General features: G+C 34.6%; 1 protein-coding gene across 1 annotated transcript in view; it reads left to right on the top strand.

The window, feature by feature from the left end:
* Positions 1-17,670, top strand: part of LOC122811954 (aryl hydrocarbon receptor interacting protein) — a 735,611-nt gene that overhangs the window by 185,391 nt on the left and 532,550 nt on the right. The window contains exon 2 of the mRNA XM_044084150.1: positions 14,840-15,019. Within this exon, the coding sequence (XP_043940085.1) occupies positions 14,840-15,019 (180 nt within the window). The remainder of the gene's footprint in view (positions 1-14,839; positions 15,020-17,670) is intronic.

Here is a 17,670-nt window from a genome sequence, read left to right as displayed (position 1 = left end):
ACAGAAACAAACAGAAGTATTTAAAGAAATGCTTCAACAGCACCAGTCAAAAATAACAACCATTGAAACCTGAATAAAATAAGCAGAAACAGACAGTACCACCAAAACTATAACCCAAAAGAAACGGTCGTACCAGCGAATAGGAGTGAGTGTCCAAAACTGTTTATTAAACCAAATATCACAAGGGTGAACCAAATATCACAAGCGCTTTCACCCTATCTCAATTGTAGGGCTTTTTCAAGTGCAAAAACAGTGTATCAATTAGCCACCTTTAAATACCTAAATTCAAAAAGGCGCCAAAAAAAAACTTTTTCAAAAAAAGGCGCCAAAAAAGTTTTTTTTGGCGCCTTTTTTTGAAAAAAATTTTTGACGCCTTTTTGAATTTAGGTATTTAAAGGCGGCTAATTGATACACTGACTGTTTTTGGACTTGAAAAAGCCCTACAATTGAGATAGGTGAAAGCGCTTGTGATATTTGGTTTAATAAACAGTTTTGGACACTCACTCCTATTCGCTGGTACGACTGTTTCTTTTGGATTATAACCTTTGAAACCTCTTTACCTGATATTGATGGAAGACTTGAGGAAGAGGAGACACAAACAGACTTTCTACTGAAACAAGACACCTGGCTCTCTAACAAAGTAGATGAATTAGAGAATAGAGAGAGAAGATCAAATGTCAGAATATTTGGGCTACCTGAGAATACAGAGGGAAAATATATGATTTCTTTCTTAAATACATGGATACCAGAGGTTCTAAATCTTAAAGAAGGCTTTTCATATGGCATAGAAAGGGCACATCGTGCTTTGGGAAATAAAATATCAGCATCATCCTCTTCTTCTACATATGTGCCTCCAAGATCAATCATAATAACATTTTTATCTTTCATGGACAAAGAACTGATGTTAAAAACAGCATGGAGAAAAAGTCCTATAAAGTACAGTCAACATCTCATAAGATTTGATAATGACTACTCCACTAAAGTACTGGAACAGAGGAAAAAGTTATGGCCCCTATTAAAAGTTCTAAAACAGAATAATAAAGCCCAAATAGCCTTTCCTGCAAATATAAGGATACAGCATCAAAGTGAAATGAGAAACTTCAACACACTAGAAGAAGCCTTTCATTTTATCAAAAATAATATCATAACCATCCCAGAAGAAATGGAATGGTCATCACAGTCCTTGAAGAGATCCACTGATAAAAATAGTTGGACTGATGTTAAAAAGAAGAAACCGAAAGCTGAAACTAAATTACCTACTGCTGTGAAATCTCTCAAAGTATCAACGGAATCCTAACAACTAAAAACCCTTTAAATGGACTTAATGTGTTTAAATGGACTTAATCTGTTTTATAAAATGTAATACCATACATATAAATTATACTTGAGAAAAAAGGACAAAGGTATGTTCTTATATTACCTCATACTAATTTATAATTCTAAGTTATTTTCTATCTGAAACTATCCATTCTAACTTTTCTTCCCTTTCATCATGACATATGTCCTTTTAATATTTCTCTACAAGTAGTTGTTTGCTTACTGATCTAATATGTGGGTTATTTTTCTGTCTGTCTATATTTTAGCTATGTGTATCCTTCAGTTTGGGGCTGAAATTGTTTCAATTGAGAACACTATGGCATGTCTATGTGGTGATTAACTTGTTGATTTATACTTCTTTATTTACTTAGTACATATAATTTGAGTGATAATAAATAGCTGATGTCTCCTCAGCTTTGAATTGACCTAAATGGTGGCTGAAATTTCCTTTGTAAGCGTTGTGGTGATGCGTGAATTTAAAGATGTACTTTGATTATGGCTATTGGTGAATGTCCGCTTACTTTAGAATCATTTCGCCTTGAAGAAAATGCAAAACAGCACTGTGAAAACTTTTTGCTAGTCTAGAGAGGGTGAGACTGCATGGCTTGAGTGGAGTTTTGAGAGATGCGAGTATATGGAATGAAGGTCGCTCTCGCACCTAGTTGCATAATATTGGAATTACAAACACGCTTATTTAATTGTGTTCACAAATGACAGTTCCCTGATGAAGTTAGACAAATGGGCTTATATGGGACTTTGGGTTTCCGGATTGTGCTGAGAGATGTAGATGAAGTCCAGTGGATGATAGAATGCTAAAAAGGGACTGATATGTAGCGAAATATATTCAATAAAATGCTTTGAGCTGTGGTTTGTCGAGCGCTTGTGGAGGAATGTTTCATGAATGAAAGGGCACAGCTGTGAAACAACGGGTTGTGTATATTTGAAGTGAATAAGGAGTGATTTGGAGGCTTGTTGTATAGATTTGTTGTTCGATGGATGGAAATGCTTGAGTATGATGGTTCCTGATGTGTGGATGAGATGTTGGTGTGTGCACCGATTTGGGTTGAGGCTCTTAGAAAGGGCTTATGTGGTTTATTAAAATAAGAGGTAGCTTTCCTTACAGTTAAACGTTTGAGTGGGGAAATTAGCTCACGAGAAGTTAAGGAAAAGATTTTAAATCTCTAGCTCTCACGAGCAATGTATTCAGTGATCTAAGTAACTGAGTTGATGAATATTTACTGTAGTCATGGTTATATTCGAGAGCTGATGTGATTGGTTACTACTAAGTGCACTCTAAAGAAAGTGCACTCTTTAAAGAAACATGATCATATATTATAACATAAGCGGGATGAACAACTTTCATGATTTCAAATAATATCTGAAAATACGTTTCTCTGAAACATTATTTAATAAAGTAAAATATTAACTAATCCATATATACAGTATACTAGGGAAGCATAAGAATTTGCCTAAAATTGTAAGATAATTATTTGAGCTTTTATCTAGGCTTCTCTTGTGTGACCTGAGCTCAGAATATGACAGAATGGCAACTCTGAATTGGATGGTAGATGAGTTAACTTTTATGATAATGAGATAAATGATATTAAAAGAAAACCCTTTTTATTCTTTGTAGTAGACGGGCAGTAGGTTTTATTGTAAAAAATGAGTCATGCTCAATTAGTAGGTATATTGTATTGCCTGATATGCTGAGATTGGAGCACTGCTGAGGAGCCTGTCAAGCTCTGTTATGTTTGAGAGTTAGCTACTTATAAGGTATCTCTGAACATCGCTACATTATGAATTAGCTAACAGTACATAAGCTATCCAATTTTAACAAAGGCTTACATTCTGAATTCAGGAGAGGTCCTGCCAGGATAATTCAAAACATTTTCGTAGACATAAACTACAAAACATAGCTTTGTATAATTGTGGTTTATGATTGTTAAAAGACAAATGACTTGGAGAAACACGAATAGCATAACTGTGCAATATTAGAAACTCCCCATAAAGCAGACTGACAAGATAATGAGATTTAATATGCTATTCTCCATGGTGGTACACTTTGTATTACAGTGTTGACAGCTGCAGTGCTGAAAATTTGTGATTGAGATTTAAGTACAGCCCTTTAGTGTTAGATTGAGAACGATTTAAACGAAGGATTGTTGTTACAAGCTGGCATTATGTATGCTGCATTTCTGTTGCTTAGTAATGAGAATATTTTGGGGATGTTATTGACGGTAGATAGTTAATAAGGGGTAAGTACCATACAGTTATCATTCAGAGAATGGTTGTGAAGAATGACATTGGAGCCCCGATTCATGAGAAGATCAGAGAGGAATTGATAATTTCATGACCAAAGATCTGGTTTAGCAAGAAATATCCCTCTCCAATAGTTGTATAATGGTGATTTGATTGTACAATTAACTCTGTGAGCACCAATTGTAAGAACTGTACTCTTTTAGTATGTGAATATAAAGTCAAGCTAGTGCCACCTTCAGGAGATGACTAGGAATAATAATTTTTTCTTTAATATTTATGGAAATGAGTTCATATTTCTGATTATAGAAGCTAAAAGATTTCAAATATGTAAAGATGAAGATTCATAATGTCGATTAATTCAGATTGTTCAATCTGTTGTCTCCTATACTAGAAACATGATGACACTTTGGTGCTATATATCTCGGAAACTTAATATACACTGTATATTTCTTGCAAGTGCAGATTCACTAATAACAGAATGTCTACTTAAATCTGATAATATAATAGTGTATTTGTTGTAAATGTGTATTCATTTCTCTGATACAGAGTTAAACACAGTAATTAGATAAACAAATTGACAGATACTATAATGTTCTGTTATATTAATATGTGAATATATTGATATATCCACTCCAGGTAATTTTATACACAACTTTCATAATAGATGTTGTCATTAAAGCAAAATTTAAACATATAATATAGATTAATTGATCAGTTCCTTTAATAGGAAAGAAATTTATACAATTGTTTATAAGTTGGATTTAGAATATGTAATCTTCAGAAATGGCTATTATATGTTTTAAGCTAGTCTGACAAATTTTTAAATAACTAGCAAATTTAATGAAATTCTATTATAAGGATATATATATTTGAAATACAAGTTATGAACAAATTGAGGAATAACTATTCTTTATTATAGATAGTTATGTTTGTGTTTGATTAATTAGTAATGATACATTAATGTATACTGATATAGATAAGCAGGTACTTCTGTTGCTGAATGACAATATGCATAAAGTGTTTAAATTGATTCCTTTCTATATAGGAATGTATATATGGAGCTCTAGTAAATGAAAAGAAGTTAGAGAGTGCATCAGATGTTTCAATTTGATGAACTATGAATGTATTACATTCCATGGTGGGCAAGACTTAATGTACAAAATAGTTTAAGGTTAATTGTTTTTAGAAATTAAATTATTAATTAGTTTTATCAAGCCTGACATACTCCCAGCAATGTGTGTTAAAGTTAATATCTTGCACTGAGATATATGGAAATTTACAAATTAGTAATTTTTTATTCTTTGTACAGGAGGTGAATTCAGTAAATATATTGACACCCGGTGCAGTGGTTAGTATTGCCACCTCACAGCAAGAGGTTCTCCGGTTCGATCCTCGGCTGGGGTGTCTTCTGTGCGGAGTCTGCATGTCCTTCCTGTGGTCGTGTAGGTTTCCTCAGGGTGCTCCGGTTTCCTCCCACATCCCAAAGACATGCTGCAGGTGGATTGGACACACTAAATTGGCCCTAGGTGTGTCTGTGTGTGCATGTGTGTGCCTTCTGTGGAAGGTTGGGCACCGGGTGGCTGGCAACTCGACACCGTAAAACTCCACTGCCAATCATGAGCAGACAAGGTGATCCGCTGTGGCGACCCCTAACCGGGAAAAGCCGAAAGAAGAAGAAGATTGACACCCTAAATACTTTCTTAAAATAACTTATCATGGATATCTCATTGTTATCTTTAAATATAAATGGTTTAAATAGCCCATATAAAAGATCTAATTTATTAAGATATCTGAAGATAAATAGACCCCAATTAATCTTCTTACAGGAAACCCATTTCAAAATCAATGATAATTTTAGTTGGAATCCATGTGATTATAGAACCTTGGCATGCTCCAAATTTAAATCTAAGAAAAGGGGGGGGTAACAATCTTAATGGAGAAACAATTAACTAAATCCTGAAATAATATATAAATATGTAGATAAAGATGGGCTTATAACTATAGTCATAATGAAATTGAATAATAGGTTATGGACGTTAGCTAACTTATACTGGTTTCCTGGTATTGGGATAGAAACAGTTGAAACATTTAGATCAAATCATAAATATTTCTAGAGGGAATCTAATAATAGGAGGGAATTTTAATTGTTTAACTGATTCTTCTGAAACTGTTAAAAAAATCTCCATGTTTATCAGCTACTGCAAAAATATTAAAAAGATGGACTCTGTCACTAAAATTGCTAGATACCTTTAATGTTCTTGATAATACCTCCCTGTTATTCTCTCATCAAGATTATAAGTATGGCACTCAAACTACAATAGATAACATTTTATATCACAAGATCTCAATCAAAGATTACTTCTTTCTCAATAATCCCATGCCCTCTATCAGACCATAATTCACTAGTTCTAAAATTACAAGTAGACTTTAAACCACTACCATTCCTAACTAGAATACCCTCATACATTACAAAAATCAAAGAATTTAAACAATGGTTGGTGAATGAACTTAATATCTATTTAGATATAAACTACAATGCAGAAGTCAACATAGTAATGGTCTGGGATTCATTAAAAGCTTATATTTATGAGAGTGTAATTGGTTGGTATAAAAATAAACTAAAATAATGGGAATCTGAACTACAGGAAATACAAAGGAAACTTTTATAAATCAAAAAAATCACATCAATTTAAATGAGCATAAGAAGGAAATAGAGCTAAATAAAAGATACAATGATATATTAAATCATAAAACTAATTTAGCTATAGAAAAATTAAAAATAAACTCATACGCTACTTCTCCAAAACATTTATGTAACTTGTCTGTTAAAGTCAAAATGCAGTCTAAATCTAATACTATTGTTAATATTCTACATGAAGAAAAACATAAGGTCTCGGAAATAGGAGATATATTAGTAATGTAAGGCTATTTAATTTATATTGAGCACTTAAAACTCAAGATTACATGTAGTTTATGTCAGCATGCTATTTATAAGTAAGGTCAAAATGGTTTGAAATTCATATTTACATAAGACACTGTTTGACATATCAGTTAGACATACTGGGAACAATGAATGTAACAATTTTTCCAAAAATCAAAATGTTTTTTGTACATATTTGTATTTATACGTTAAATTACATCATTTCATTTTTATTTTTATTTTTGTACACATAAAAAAGTATTGAGACTCAATGACATCATATCCTGTTTAAACAGTTTATAAGACATGTGCTGGGGAGGGCACATGTTCTTGTTTCTGAAGAAGTTCACGTTTTTAAATAAAGTGAAAGAAAGCGCTAATTTGTATAAGCCTCTATCGTATCATTCACCTACTAAGCTGTGTTCAATTTTTTAGTTTCAGTTTGCGGCTAGTCCGTTTGTTTTGTCTTTTTCTCAGTTACACAGTGCTTAGTGAAGGAATGGCTACTGAGGCGTCCTCCTCGGACAATTTATTGGATCTAACCATACACTCCACACCGGGAGTAGATCGAGCTGAAGAGCGGATCGGTACTTCGGATGTGGACTCTGCATTAGTACACACTATTACGAAGATAGTGTATGACTGTCTACAAAAGAATAGTAAGCGAGATGTCAATGAAGGGGTTAAGACAAGTGACCCATGCAGGAGCGTCTTGTGTCATAAAGAAGCGCCAGTTGAAAACGTTGTGGCGCGCACAAACCAAATAGAACATGACGGAGATACAAGTAACTCATCGAGTAACAACGTATGGGGCTACATTTGCAAGGAAATGCAGAACCCGTTTAAGGATATAAACGGCGACACGATGAACCGGACTTTGAGTGAGTATCATGATACTACTACTGACTTAAAAACATGTAAAAAACTAATTTTTGATTTGGAAAAGTTGGTTTTTAAGTACATTACACTCGAATTAGAGATTCAGTACTTAACAGAGTGTATACAACGAGGCATTGTGCCGCAGGGTCTACGGACCGCCAAGTTTCCAAATTGTGTAGAACCTGGCGATGTGTTGTCAAGAATGATCATTAAGGTTTACAACGATGCAGGTTTGGCTATGATGGATTTATTGGTCAAGCATTATGAGACTGACATTAATAAAGTTAAAACGGGAATCAAGGAGCTGGATGATTCCATTAAAAATAACATTTGTTTTCAGGAACTGTTCACACTATATAACAGTATTGAGACTAAGGCTAATAAACACAGGTCTATCATAGTGCAAAGAAAACAACACAAACTGATGAGGGATATCAAGACCTACAGGTTAAATGAAGCATATATATCAACTGTAGATGCACCTAAAATTAGTCGGGTTCCAACAAACAGTGTTTCTGGTGTGATGGAGAATTCCAACAGACCACCACAAGGAATCGGAAAAGATGTAGGTGTATTAACCAATGACAATGTTCACAATTTGATGTCTAAAGGTTCTAAAGAAAATACACCAGCGTCAACGGTTACATCCAAAGACACCAATGGGGTCATTAATTTGGGGACTGCAACCACGAGTTATGCTGAGGTTGCAAGTCAGCAACCTGGCCAATCTAAGGTCCCTTTTCAACATCAAAGGGTACAAGGAAAGAGGACTACAAGGTGGTACAACACCACACAACAGAAAGGGAAAATGAAGGGCAAAAACAAAAGAAGATGGTAACATCCTTCACCAATGAGACTGATTATACAGTTAATGTGATAAATTTGAGTAATGTGCTGTTGACAGTGGACGCATATAGTGTACTTAATAAAGGTTTCACTTTTATTCCTTCCAATAGGGTCGAAACAAGTAGACTATTGGTAGATTTTAGATTGTATTTACGAAAACTAAATTTAAAATACATTCTTAAAGACATTACTGATTATAATACTTCTAGTAATAAATTACCAACGAAGCCTAGTACATTTAACCCCCCCCTAATTAACACACTGCAAGTTTTTCTAAACTCATGTGAAAAAGAATTTAGGAATATTGCAACAAGCAGTGAATACAACAATCTAACCGACACAGAGAGTAAAGTGTTGAAGGAGTTATCAGAAAACTCCGAAGTTAGAATAATGAAAGCAGATAAAGGGGGTAAAATTATAGTCATGAATACAACAGACTATAATAAAAGAATACTGGATATGTTAAAAGACACTACAAACTACTGCAAAGTCACAGCAGAATTTGTAAAAATCAGTTTCAGAAGAATAGATGTTCTCTTGTTTGACATGTTCTGCCAGGGAGAAATAGAGAAGGTGGACTATGACTTTCTTTTAGTGGAGCATCCCACTATGGCAAACTTGTTTGGCATACCAAAATTACAGTATGGTCTTGAGGATCTAAGTTTTAGGCCTATTGTCTCAGCCAAAAATTCAAAAACGGAAAATATTTCCATTTGGCTTGATAGCCTATTAAATCCTGTGGCACAAAAGGCTGAGCATTATCTCAGAGACTCCTGGCAGCTTTTGGAAATCCTGGGAAGGATTAAAACATTAGAAAAAGAAGTGAATTTCGCCACATTAGACGTCAGAAGTCTTTACACCTCTATAGACCAGGTAGAAGGTATAGAGTACATGAGAGAACATCTTGCAAATAACACAGACATGAGTGGTCACAGGGTTAATACACTGTGTACCCTTATGGAAATAGTACTTGAAAATAATTTTTTCAAATTTAATAATGTACTTTACAAACAGACATCTGGAGTAGCGAAGGGGGCCAGAGTGGCCCCGGCATTCGCAAACATAGTGATGTCCAGATGGGAACAGAAATTCCTGAAACTTCATCCTAGTTTCGGAAAGGTTTTGATGTACTATAGGTACATTGACGATTTGTTCTTCTTGTGGAAAGGTGAACAATGGGAATTTAGGGACATGTTAAGTGATTTAAACACAACTACAACCTTCCTATTTTTCAAAATAGGAGAATTTGGAAGAGATATACATTTTTTAGATTTGGACCTTCACATAAATGATACATATGGTAACATCACAAGTAAGATCTATAGGAAATCTTGCTTTACCAATCAATACCTTCACAAAGATAGCCTACACCCTCCGCACATGAAAAAGAGCGTAGTGAAGGGACAAATGATTAGGCTTAGTAGGTTAACTACAGAGGATTTAGTATATCAAGAAGAGTTACTGCATTTGAGACAAATGTTCACAGTGAGGGGTTACAACTTAAATTGGATCAAAAAGTTAGAAAAGGAAGTTAACAAACTAAGGGAAGGTGTAGCAAAACCTATTTTGCTAGCTACAGACATATTTGTGGAAGGACTGAGAATAATCCAACAAGAAAATAAGAGCACAAGTAGATTGGAAGGAAATCAAAACATGTTTTATACAGCATTCCCACTTCCTATAGTAAATGAATTAAAAGAAATCAGAAACATCATAGAAAGAAACTGGAGGATAATTTTAGGTAATAAAGAACTAGTCAGTTGTGTAGGAATGAGACCACAATTCACTTATAAAACAGTTAACAACATTAAGAAAGTTTTAGAAAAAACTGATTCATCTTCAGTGGTCCAGACTAGAGATTTGATCAAAAAGGGCACTTTCGCTTGCACTAATTGTAGACAATGCAGATTTTTAAGTAATAGTTCTTTTGTCACTATGAAACATTTAAAAAGAACTTTTTGGGCAAGGAAATATTTCAACTGTCACAGTGAGTGTGTGGTTTATTTGGCTTCCTGTGTCTCCTGTGAATGTTACTATGTGGGTAAAACTGTTAGATTTTTGAAGCGGAGAATTTACGAACATACTCTGGCAATAAAGAACAAAGACAAAAACAATGCCCTTGCAAGGCATTCTTTGAGTTGTAATGAATTCAAAAAGTTTGAATTTTTTGTTCTAGACCATATAGAAAAAATGTCATTCATGGGGGATGTTAACAACAAATTAGAACAAAAGGAGGCACTTTGGCAACTATTGTTAGGGGCAGATCAATATCCAGGCCTCAATGAGGTAATTAACATCAAATGTTTTTTGATATACAAATAATAATGTTTTTTGTGCACAGATGTATATCAATATAGAAATCCACCCCAAGGGATATTGAGTTTTATGTATATTATTTGTATTAAGTTTATCATAATAAGATATATGAATTTTTAATATGAGTTACCAATGATGGTTCACTTACATATAGATGTATATAAGTTTACAATTTTTATAACTGAGAACATTTATTATAATATTAGTAATGTAAGGCTATTTAATTTATATTGAGCACTTAAAACTCAAGATTGCATGTAGTTTATGTCAGCATGCTATTTATAAGTAAGGTCAAAATGGTTTGAAATTCATATTTACATAAGACACTGTTTGACATATCAGTTAGACATACTGGGAACGATGAATGTAACAATTTTTCCAAAAATCAAAATGTTTTTTGTACATATTTGTATTTATACGTTAAATTACATCATTTCATTTTTATTTTTATTTTTGTACACATAAAAAAGTATTGAGACTCAATGACATCATATCCTGTTTAAACAGTTTATAAGACATGTGCTGGGGAGGGCACATGTTCTTGTTTCTGAAGAAGTTCACGTTTTTAAATAAAGTGAAAGAAAGCGCTAATTTGTATAAGCCTCTATCGTATCATTCACGTACTAAGCTGTGTTCAATTTTTTAAATCTAATACTATTGTTAATATTCTACATGAAGAAAAACATAAGGTCTCGGAAATAGGAGATATACTTGATGCTTTCAAATGTCATTACAATAAACATGATAAAGAAAATACAATAGATTGATCCATTTTAGGAGACATGACCTCTAATATTAAATCAGTACCTGATGGTTTACAAAGAAACTTACAAAAACCTATTACACTCAAAGAGGTCACAGATAAACTCAAAGATAGTAAATATGGTAGATCTCCTGGAATGGATGGATTAATCCCAGAAATGTATGTTATTTCCCAAGAATATAATCACCTTGTTACATAAAACATTAGTTGAAATTCAAACCCATGCAATTATTCCCCCTTCTTGGAAATACTCTTTAATTATACCCATTTTAAAAGAAAACAAGGATGCCAGCCTATGCAGCTCATATAGGCCAATTTCATTATTAAATAACGATTAAAAATGTTTTATGACCATCCTGGTAAATAGAATAAAAAAATCAATTAAAAGAAATCATTAACGATGACCAAACTGGATTTATTCAGAATAGGCACACACATGATAACATCAACAGAATATTGACTTTAATAGATTATTTAAATAAAGACAATATAGAAGCCTTGATAATAGAACTTGATATTGAAAAAGCATTTGACTCCTTAAATTGGAACTGTCTAATTAAAATTTTAGAAGCTTATGCATTCCCTCTTCCCTTCATTACATTTATTAAACAAGTTTTATGAAAATAATTTAGCTTATTTTAAATTAGGACCCTTTACTTAAGAAACCATACAAGTTACAAGAGGTACTAAACACGGATGCCCAGTGTCACCCATCTTTTTTTACATTGGCTATCAAACTATTGGCTATATTAGCACAAAACAATCCAAAGATAAAAGGAATAAATATATTTGACCATTATAACTCTAAAATCATGCTCTTTGCTGATGATGTACTTTGAACTCAAAAAAGTTTTAGATAAACTAGATATTCTATTCGAAAAATTTTATAAGATTTCAGGACTTTGTTGTAACAAACAAGAGTCTAAATATCTTCTACTAAATAAAAAAAGGACATAAATAGACAAGAATAGTATTATAGGGACACAAGCTACAACAATAAAATACTTGGCGATTGATTTATTTGATAATATACAAGATATGGAAGAAAATAATTATAAAATAATTATTGAGATAATGGAATCCCTAGTGAATAAATATAATAATCTATTCTTAGTATTTGAAGACAGACTTCAACTGATTAAAATGTTTTTCTTCCTAAAATCCTATATATAGTACAAGCTGTTTTGTTAATTCCTGAGAGATCTTATCTTAAGAAAATAAAGTCATTATTACTAAGGTTTTTGTGGTACCCAAAAAGAAACAGAATATCTTATACACATCATATAATACAATGGGATCAGGGAGGAATACATTTCCCAGACATTGAAACATATATAAATGCTTTGTTACTTAAAACTGTGATTGAATGGATTAACCCTAGTTATACATCCAACTGAAAATAAATACATACAACTATTATATTAAATGAAAACAAGCTTACAAAAAATTCTACTATTATAGATAAGAATAGCATTCTATGGTATGCTTTGCGTATAAATATACAATATTATATAACTAAACCAACAAAGACATATGTAATAAATCACATATATGATTATTTTAAAAAGTTTATAAATACGAACATGGAATTAAAATATTGGTTTCCAACATTAATTCCCTTCAGCATTACTAAAAATGTTCCAGACAGAATACACAGAGACATATTCTTTCACTGGGAACAGAAAAAACTAATTTGTTGGTTCCACTGTATAAAAAATCAAAAAGTTTTGGATATACCATATATAATGACAGCTTATAAATTAAACTCTCATGAATGGTTAATGCTTCAGAATATGTTAACATACTCCAGGGATCTATGTAGGATAATAAATAATTCATCATTCCCAACTGCTCCTAAATTTATAAGTAGATTGTTTGAAATTATATTTAATAATGAAAATATGAGGAATGGAACCTCTTATTTATATGTTAATATCAAATTACAAATTAATACCTAAAATAACATATTGGCAATTTATTACTAGAGGATATTTGATTCAATTAACCCCAGATGAAAAATCAAATATATTACTTTCAGTAAAACTAACCACTAGTTCTCAATATTGGAGAATATTTACCCGGAAATTCCTACATAAATCCTTCTTAACTCCTGATAAAATCACAAAAATAAATACCTCTTGCAATGGAGTATGCTAGAGATGCCAACAGTGTGATAAAGCTGACTGGTCTCATATATTTTATGATTGCATAAAAATTAAACCTTTTTGGGAAAATAATATTAATTTCTTGCAAGCAATCTGTACAGATAATTTTGTCTTGACCAAAGCTTTAACTTTACTGAATGTGTCTGATGAGATCTGTCAAAAGAAAAAACGTCTTTACGTCCTATGGACTATATTAGCTATAGCTAGAAAGTGTATAACAAAGAAATGGAAATCTACCAAAGCACCTGGAAGGGAAGAATTTCTAAGCTTATTGAAGAAGACAGCTTTAATGGAAATTAAAATCAAAGAATTAAGATAGTTTCCAAAACCAATAATTAATAATCCTTGGAGGAAAATTTTTGACATTGATTGATACTTTACAAATGGACCTAACCTCCTCTTAAAGACATTAATCTTAAGTAAATTTCATTATTTGTTTAAATTGTCATTATTTATTCTCACATGTCAGGCTATATGTAAATATGTGTATAGTTAATTCTATGGTTAATATGAATCTACTTTGTAAAAGTATTTATTATCTGTTGATAAAATAAAATAAAAAAACTTTGAGTAAAAAAAAATAATTTGACAGTATGCTGATTTGGAGGCTTTACAGTCAATAGGAAAGACTGTGACAATAGAATATATACATTAGTACAAAGTAACAGCACATACATAAGATTATTTACAGAGTATACAGTTGAGATGTGCTCAGTTGTGTTGAAAGCCTTCAGTAGGGTGTTGGATAAGGTTCCCTTATATAAATACTAGCCTTTATCTTGAAAACAAGAGCATTTGGAATCATTAAATAGGTGGTGTTTTAATTCGTTTTTGATCAATTCCAGTATATTTTGCAGTCTTAATTCTATTGGCAGATGATTCTAAATTTCAAGGCCTAGCTTAGAGAAGGCTCATTTCCGTGTGTGTGTGTGTGTGTGTGTGTGTGTGTGTGTGTGTGTGTGTGTGTGTGTGTGTGTGTGTGTGTGTGTGGTTATACAGTGCCCTAATAATAGTTGGAGCATCTTCCTGGCTATCCGTCAGTGTATAGCACAGTTGTTTAATTTGCAGTTCTGTTTTGAGTGAGGATAGTAGCCCACTTTTAATGGTTTGTGAGCTAAGCAGGAATGTGTTTTAATTAACTGGTAGCCAGTTAAAGCATTCCAGCAGTGGGCAGTGATGGGTCTGAGGTTCAGCAAGTTGTATGAATCTGTAGATTTTGGTGATAGTGGCATGCATTTATATCCATTTGAGCTTGATTGTAAAATTATCAGAGTGAAGTCATATTTGAGTTTATCGATAAGCACATTTCTGACTATGGCTGTATGCACTGAGGGGGATTTTTCATTAATAGAATGATGCCTTTTGTTTCTTCAGGCCACATTCCACTACAAGACACAGAAATGTGATGATGATCGGACGGTGATTGATGATAGTCGAACCAGAGGCAAGCCTATGGAACTAATCATTGGGAAGAAGTTCAAACTGCCTGTTTGGGAGACCATCATTTCCACTATGAAAGAAGGAGAGATGGCTGAATTTCTCTGTGACGTGAAGGTAGGTACTTGGTGCATGTTTATAAATTAGCTCTTAAGCTCTTTGTCATTTATCACTCTGGTGACAGGGGGTTGGAAAGTGTGGCACAAAATATAGATCTGATGTTGTCCTTTTCATTCTTCCTCAATGTATGGGTTCAGATCCGACCCTCAAATCTGACTCAGACTTAGGATCAAGCTGTCAAGCTCCTCTCTCTACCCATAATGCACTATTGCACCCCAAAACCTCAAATCTCGTTTGCTGCCATTGCTAACTGACGCAGATTTCCAAGTTTTTGAGCTGCTATTGGTTTTGCGAGTGAAAAATATTTATTGAACTTTTCTGTTTTTTCTGTTATATATTACTCTACTTTTCTGGCGTTAGAACACTTCTTTCCCTTTCTTTCTTCAAATACTTTTTTAGGTAGTACTTTATTACCATTGCTGGTATTTTCTTTTATTAACAACTTAGGGTAATTCTTGCTACCATAGTTGGTAGCAGAACTATTCTATTTCTGTTAATTTTTTTTTTCTGTTTTACATTATTCTAATTTTGATAGTGTGCAAACTTCTTTTTGTCAGACTCTGTGGGTTTCTTCACAGTTATAGCACAAAAACCTACAGGTTTCAAAAAGTACGCTTCTTGTGTGCATAAAATTGCTAATTCGGATGCCCACAAGGAGTGTGCATATTGTGAAGGGGCTGGTGACTTAAAAACAGTATGCAGAATATGTTGCACTGTCAAACCTGGGCTGTAGCAGATCGAAGGAATAAAGCGACCTAACAGGTCTTCTGCCTTTCACTGCTACTTCAGGACCTCAAACCCCCTCTAAGCCCAGCAATTTTGCTCCTTTGTAGCATAGGAAGCGCTCCCCTCTGAAGTCCCCCAGGTCTTCCTCAGAGCCTCCGGTAAAGACAAAGAATTAATTGGATCCAATGCTGTCTGACCCTAATACTTGGCAATTAGATCAGAAAACTTTGGATCCCAAGGCTTCTTTTGATTTAATTTCAGTTAGTCCAACAATAACTCCCTTGGATCCTAGCTCTTCGGAGCCTAAGCAGGATCTAATTGTAGGAGTGTTACTCCTCAGTACTCTATAAAACCAATATCACATATTGCGCATTTGAGTTTGCTTCAAACCCCAAAGAAGCACTCTAGGCCTCCCTCCACTTTTTCCTGTAGATCCTCCAGTAGCTTATCTAAAGCAGACATGGATAGGATGATGCGTAAGATGTTCTTCATATTTCACTGCTGCAGTCCTAACCATTGGGTTATCCATGCTGTGGTAGCCCTCAGTCGGTCCGAATACCAGAGTCAAGGTTTTGTGCTTCGGCTGCTGTCGCTTTCTGGGTGACGTCGGGTCGTCCGAGCTATAAAGGAGAGCAGGCGATGCCATTACCCCAGTCTTTCTTGCCATGGAGCCCGTAGCAGAAGCAATTTGTAACGGTGCCGGTCGGCTGTTTCCAGATTTCGAACTTCAGCTGAAAATGTCTAAAGCTAAGTACCCCACTGGGGATCCTTCCTTTTTCTTGCACTAACCAATGCCTGAAAAAGTCATTAACTGTCTTGCCTGTGGAAAGCAAATACCACACTGAAACTTCCATTCTTACTGTGTCACTTGCTTAGGCCCAGATCATGACGTACCCCGCTGTCAGTTCTGTGCCCTCTTTAACGCTAGAACTATTCGTCGTAGAGCACTGTTATTTGCGTCTTCTGTCTCCGATTACCAGTACGGCATCCATCAGTCAGCAAACCACAGATCTTCAGAAAAAAACATAAAGATAAGGATAGAGACAAACTGGGTAAGGCCAAGCCTTCTGACGACGCCACCGCTAAATGAGTTGTCCGTCGGAATTTATTGAGGCGCTTTCGCAATCCCTGATGCCCGACTTGATTACTTCGCAGGCCTCTACTGAAACCCTTTCGGAGTCCTGTATGCCGCAGATGTCTGCATTGTCTAACAAGCCTTTGGCCGTCTCTGCCTTGGTTGGGTCTGGAGCCACTAAGCAGGCACCGGCTTCCGAGGATACCGCTCACACTTCGGATTTCACTTCAAGTCCTTCGCCCTCTCTTCCGACTAACACACTGACAGCACCGAGGGATACTCTTCAGAACAGACATAGAGCTACTCCAAAGAAAACAGCAAAAAGTCTCCATTCCACTACCCCCCCCTCCTCAAACTAGAATGCTTAAAATAGCAGAGGATCTCGTCACTTTAATCTGGGGTAATCAGGCCACTCCAGCCAGAAGGAGAAGGGAACTTTCTCCAGAGATCCAGTCAGATTTAGACTGACGGATCTGACTCCTCTGTTTTTGAAGAGGAAAATCCTCTTACTGCCTGTGAAGACTCAGATGCAGAAGAATCTATTCCTTTTGCATCACCTCTGGAGGACTTTTCCTTTGGGGAAACCCTCCACACCCTCAGGGAACACTTCCAATGAGAATCAACGGATTTCCCTCAATCCAAGAAAAGACTTAAGAGTTTCTGGACCTACCCCAGCATAGGCCTCTGGCCATCCCACCCATCTTGGAGGTGGTAGATTGTGTTTACCAAGAATCCAGCCTTTCCCCTGACACCCTTCCACCTGCCCCCAGAAAACCTGACCGGTACTAGAGGGTACCTGACTCACATTCCTCTACAGAAATTCTATAGCAGATCCAGTGGTGATTAC

Source organism: Protopterus annectens, chromosome 9.part0, assembly GCF_019279795.1.
Source record: "Protopterus annectens isolate FY-2018-M chromosome 9.part0, PAN1.0, whole genome shotgun sequence".
NCBI lineage: Eukaryota > Metazoa > Chordata > Ceratodontiformes > Protopteridae > Protopterus > Protopterus annectens.
The sequence above is the reverse complement of the archived record's forward strand: the minus strand, read 5'-3'. Positions and strand labels throughout refer to the sequence as shown.